Raw genomic sequence first — 6,000 nt, forward strand, 5'->3', positions numbered from 1 at the left:
CTCCCATGCAACACATGTCCTCAACCCTCAATGGCTACTAAACAATCACAGTAGGTAACGAACGACTTAGTCAGCTTAGGAAATGTTTTCAAAACATCCATTTTTAGCATTGACACACAAACTTTAAACGTTTGCAACAATTTTTTTTTTTTTTGCAAATAAATTTCAATTTTAATCAATAACATTTTGTAATTTTATAAGTCTTTTCTTTCCCCCTCTCAAGAATTATTTACTTAAAGTAAGGTCAAAAAGATAGAAAATTTTCAGCTAAAAAAAAAAAAAACAATTTCAAGTGATACAATTAAATTTAGAATATCTAAAAAAATTTTTTTATTATTAATGAATCATGCAATATGTCGTTTTGTGTTCACTATTGTTCAATATATTGGGATCTTTCATTTTTTTATATTTATACACAATCTACATTTTTTCTATTCTGTCAAGATTTAACGTTCTTTACAGATCATCAGATATAAACATGTCTTTAAGACTCACATTAGACAGCATTCATATCATTTCTCCCATGCAACACATGTCCTCAACCCTCAATGGCCACTAAACAATCATAGTTCTCTTCTTTCTTTCTCTGAAAATATGCAATAAAATTGTGAAAGCAAAAATGCTGCGTTGTTTGTTTACTCTTCAGAGATGCAAATAAAGATGACAAACACATAGATGAAGACTACGAGAGAATACAATAATTTTTAATTGACAAGAGAAACATTTTGAATTGACTGGAATTATTTGCCCATTGACATCTATATGGGTCATATGATAATGCACACCATATGTTATCAATTAAAAGATACTAACGATTGATGGGCAAATTTTGCCACTTGGAGGTTACTTCATCTGGATACATGATGGGGCCAGTAAACCTCTTCAAGTACTCAGGATCCAACATCCATTTGTTAGCACCGCGGCTGAAAGTTGAAAACAAAATGATCAAATGAAATAAAAGAAAATGTATTATTAAATATTGTAAAAGAAACAGTGACAGTTTTTTTTTTATATTTCCTTTGGTGTCTGATGGCAATCTCTTTTTTTTAAGTCACTTCAGACAAGGCATGAAGCCACTTGATGTAAGGAGCTAATCATAATAAAAAGGGAGAAGATAGCATCACTTTAAGAAAAAACTAAGCTTAAAGAAACCCACCCATCAGTGTTTAATTAACTGAATCTAAACAGGCAAAAAATATGCCAAAAGGGAAGATAGGAGTTACAAGACTGGATGATAGAAAATAGTTAAACTAGTTAAGTGACTAACCAGAAACTGGTGCTTTAGTTACATCAATCATCAGAATGTATGGTTAATTTTTTTTATCCTTGAAGATGTAGCAAAAGCAAGATACCATTTTCTTCTGTTGTTCGATATGGCCCTGTCGGTGGGGCATTAGAATACACCAACTGCCCTTCTGCAGAGGGTAAAAGTCCCTCAATGGGGGTCCTGGATATGACCTTAAAATATACCCAGTGGTGAGGCCCCAGCTTATGGGCTTTGGGGAGTGTGGAGCCACCCTTTAATTACCATTGCTCCCAGGTCCACTCTGACCCGGAGTGGTAGTACCTGTTAGGGTCCCAACTATGGGTTAAATAGAAAGCGACATGAAAACAACAAATATATTCTATTAAAAAAATTTATCTTCAAAATCTTTGGATTCAGCATTAAATAACCCGAAAAGGGTTGATATGCCGTAAAACAAAAACAACCAACCAACCAATCTGTTGTTCGATAATAATGGAAGGTTGAAAAAAAAAAAAAAAGTTTCTGTTGTGAGCAATTCATGAGTGGCAGTGATTCCCTTTTAAATCTATGTTTTCTCATGTTTACAAAATTTCTATTTGCCAGTTCACTATCACTTCAAAGTTCACTAGTTGAAACATTAAATTAACATAAACATTTTATTCAGAACTTTATTGTAATCACTAAACAAAATATTTCTTATCTATAAACACAGCATCAACAGTTTTTGTCATTTTGATACAAATTTATCTTTTAAATGTGACTATAAAAGGAAAAGAAAGAAATCAATTTGCCTTTTCACTTTCAATTTAGAAATTGATCACAACTTGTTGCAAATAAAGTCAGTCATTCTAAAGAAAGGAACATTTGAACACAGATGCTAAATATTTGTCCAGAAAATAAAACATTGTGAAATGGAACTGTTTGTTAGATTAGAATAAAAACAATCATTAAGTTAAAAAAAAATAAAACAATAACAAATAATAATTAATAAAATTAACTTTTTTAAAATCAAATATGCAAATGATATTGCATATACATAAGCAATAAAAAATATTTGGCCCATATATTCTGTAAAGTTAAATTATCTTGAAATATGGAGTTTTGATTTTACTGTGAATGCAAGAAATGAGCCTTTTGTGCTATCCAGTTTGATCAGAAAAGAAAACTTAATTCATAATTGTCACTATCCTAACATTGATATAACACAGAGTACCCATCTCAAGACGGATATTCTGCTAATTAATAAAATTAATTCACAAACAGAACAATTTTGCATCACTTTTACAAAAATTCAAATCAAGGTATGCGTGCTACTAAACCTTATGTCTAGAATCCTTATTCTACTTTAATCAAAATCCATTAAATTAGTTTGCTTCTAGAAAATGTCTCAAGCTAAAGAGGTCTTATGGTATGTCTTATGGCTTGATTGGTGCCTAATAACTAGGGATCAAACTTAATGCAAATCTGAAATATTTGAATTTTCAAATGGCAGGTGTTGTTCATATTATACCCACCCAACAGCTTGACTGGCATTCATACCAACGTGGGTTGAGAGGATTCCAAATGAGTTTAGAGTTCATGCATCTCGCATGAAAGTAGTCCATCCCTGCTTATCGGTAGCTCAGTCCTTCATATAATTCAGCTATTCCAAGTTTCAATGTCGAACACCAAAATCGCATGGGCCAGTCATCAGCTCTATGTCTGTCCTCATTGTTCCTATCAATGTTTCAGTTCACTGCATCTGCACTTCTTCCAGTAGATGAATGCAATTGGGGCTACCAATTTGCAGATAAATTTTTCCTGAAGGTGTTAAAGAATGCGACCAAACTAGCAAAGTCTCCTTTTAAGAAGAGTCTCTGTGATACTGGTGGTGTTGCATCTTGCATGGATGGTGGGGTTTGAAATTTGATCAGAAAGACAGATGCACAAAATGCATTGAAGGTAGTATTTATCTAAAACCTTGATTGCATGAACATCTTTGACCAGGGGCCAGGCCTCACAAGCATACAGTGGTATTGTATGCATCAATACTTGATATATCTTCAATTTTGTTGTGAATTTTATCTCTTGTCGCAACTACAATTTACTTTGGAGATGGCAGAAGGCTGCACAAGTGCAATCAATACAGATTGCAATCTCATCATTAGCCTGTCCTGTAGTCGTAAAGATTGAGTCCAGATACTTGAACTAATGACACCATTGAGAATGAAAGGGACTCTGCTGGAAGCAGGGGCAAGGCTGATAGAAAGTTTGTTTTAGAGGCATTGATCATCATACCCATGCGTTTGGTGATGGTATTGACATTATTCAATGCCTGCTGGTACTTCACTGAGGATAATAGCATCATCATCCATATTATTAAGGTCAAGAAACATAGAATTACATATATGGATTTATCTGGAGAATCACACAGAAAAAGGATGCAGATAAAAATACACTACTTAAAGCTATTAAAAATTCTTTGAGGATTGATCTCCTATCATTACAAGGTAACATTTCACTGCAATGAAGATTTGGTTCACAACCACATTGACTAACCTTATTGGTAAAAATCTATTAACACAGACCAAAACAATCAACTAGTTCAAACTGCTTTTCATATTTTATAGTTTACGTATTGCTATTCCGAACTTTGTTGCTGAGAGTTTAGGGTTGGTGATGGGGTGGGGTTAATGAAGGTCATGATATTTTTTTGTTGGAACAAAAAAAAAAAAAATTTTATAAAAGATACAATTTGTTAATTTTATTCTTGGTCCGGGATAATAGATTTTTACCAACAGGGGAAAAATGACAGTGCCTCAAAAGTGCGATTTTATTAGGTTATTAAAATAATATTATATAACAGAATTTGGACAGCTGGTTTGTTTGTTTGTTTGTTTGTTTGTCTGTTTGTTTTTCCAACCCTAACCGGGGTTTGTTTAGTTAGGAAAAAGTCGATTTGATTTGGTTCAAATTCTATAGAAACACCATTTTTTCCCCCCTTTAATATAAAATATTTAAAATTTTAACAGAAAAATACAAAAATTTTTAGCGTAGTATAAACACCCCCTCAACCACCCCATGTTAAGAACGACTTTCGGAATGCCCCCGCCACCTCCCTATAAGAACGGCTTTCGATGTTAGGGGTGTTTATTCCGAAAGCAGTTTTAACATGGGGATGTTGGGGTGTTTTATAATACGCTAGGGCAGTGTGGGGGGCACGTCGTAAAAATTTACCAATTATTAAGTGTTTTATTAAAAAAAAATAAAAAAAAAATAAAAAAGACGTATTGACGTAATGAAATGTTTTGGTTTGGTTTTGGTGAAGGATCAGAAACGTCTTAGCAGAAAAAAGTAGTTAAATAAACCAAATTTTTCATTTTAACAACAAGGAAGAGAAATACAAGTTACTGCTAATACAAAATACACTAACATATTTGAACATTTTGCAATTAAGACAAAATAAATAAATAAAATGTTACAAAAGGCAAGATAAGCTACTCTTCTACCTACCTGGATATGTTTTTTGTTGTTGTTGTTGTTGTTTTAACTTATTTTAAAGTTTTTACTTACTTGGAAACACAAATAGCGTCGAGTCAGAAAAAATTAAACAAAACACTGATAGAAACCCACTTAATAAATACGGCCAATCGTGCGAAAACATAATGGTCTAAGTAGTATTTATGTCAATGTGAGGTGTGAGGTGATTGATTCGATTCACTGAATCCAGTGATTCAGAAATCGAAGTCTATCTTCTGATCGTTTTCGTTTTACCTTTTTATACGCATACAAGTCGGGAAACAGAGACAACAAAAAAAAACCGTGTTTTTTTTTTATGTGCAAGATTCGCTTGAAAAAAAAACGTTATTTGTGTTGGTAAAAAAGATATTCGTTCATCAAATTCAACTTAATGACACATCAAGAGGCTCAACGTCAATATTGATATGCAGTTATTTTGAAAACATTTTTTAAGAATAAAATAACCGCATTATCAAAAAAAAATACAGTTCGTTACAAAAGTATTTTATGATTTAATTAATGATTTTATTGAAATCTGCAAACTGTAATAAGAGAAATAGTAAAAGTAAATCACAACATTTGAAGTGACCTCCTATCAAGCCTTCAAGGTTATAAACTTTCGCGACAAAACATCAAAGACTTTCTAAATACGAGGGTCAAAATGTTCACATGTGAAGTAATTTATCATTTTGAAGTATTCTTAATAAAACACAAGTTTTACCTGCACACAAAAAGTGACGGTGCATAACCAAGGAGACTCTTTCTGGACAAGGAAAGAATATTTGGCGTCACTGTACGTACTAATCCACCGAGTGCCGCCATGTTGGTACTTCACCGGAAGTTAAAAGCCGACGTTTACAAATAAGTTAGCTCCCTTTTTAGAGGAACTCTCCTGTGTTTAAAAGTAATTTTCTCACGCTAATCAATTTAAAACAAAAACAAAACAAAAACAACAACACTTTTGGAGAGAAGACGCCGTTCTAAAATAAAAGCGTTATTTAGAACCCCATTTCTAACATGGGGAGCGGCTGTTTTTTGTAACTTTTCTGTACCTAACAATTTGATAAACAAAAGATACCGTAAAACTTGAATTTAACTTGAAAATAAAATACTATTTTAAAAAAATAGCACGCCCACGCCCCACAGTAAGCACTAAAATCACTTTAATAACAAAACTTATTTAGTCACTATTTATGGCAAATTAAATTGCTTAAAACTTCTCATGTATATATATATATATATATATATATATATAT

The 6,000-nt window shown here is 32.5% G+C and overlaps 1 protein-coding gene across 1 annotated transcript in view; it reads right to left on the reverse strand.

The window, feature by feature from the left end:
• Window positions 1–5,639, reverse strand: part of LOC145248947 (NADH-ubiquinone oxidoreductase 49 kDa subunit-like) — a 58,446-nt gene extending 52,807 nt beyond the window's left edge. The window contains exons 1-2 of the mRNA XM_080110746.1: window positions 5,466–5,639; window positions 814–923 (exon numbers count right to left, since the gene is read on the reverse strand). Coding sequence (XP_079966872.1) covers window positions 814–923; window positions 5,466–5,566 — 211 coding nt within the window. The 5' untranslated portion in view covers window positions 5,567–5,639. The remainder of the gene's footprint in view (window positions 1–813; window positions 924–5,465) is intronic.
• Window positions 5,640–6,000: the final 361 nt, after the last annotated feature.

The sequence above is a fragment of the Euprymna scolopes genome, chromosome 27, assembly GCF_053919585.1.
Source record: "Euprymna scolopes isolate OS-2025 chromosome 27, ASM5391958v1, whole genome shotgun sequence".
Lineage (NCBI taxonomy): Eukaryota > Metazoa > Mollusca > Cephalopoda > Sepiida > Sepiolidae > Euprymna > Euprymna scolopes.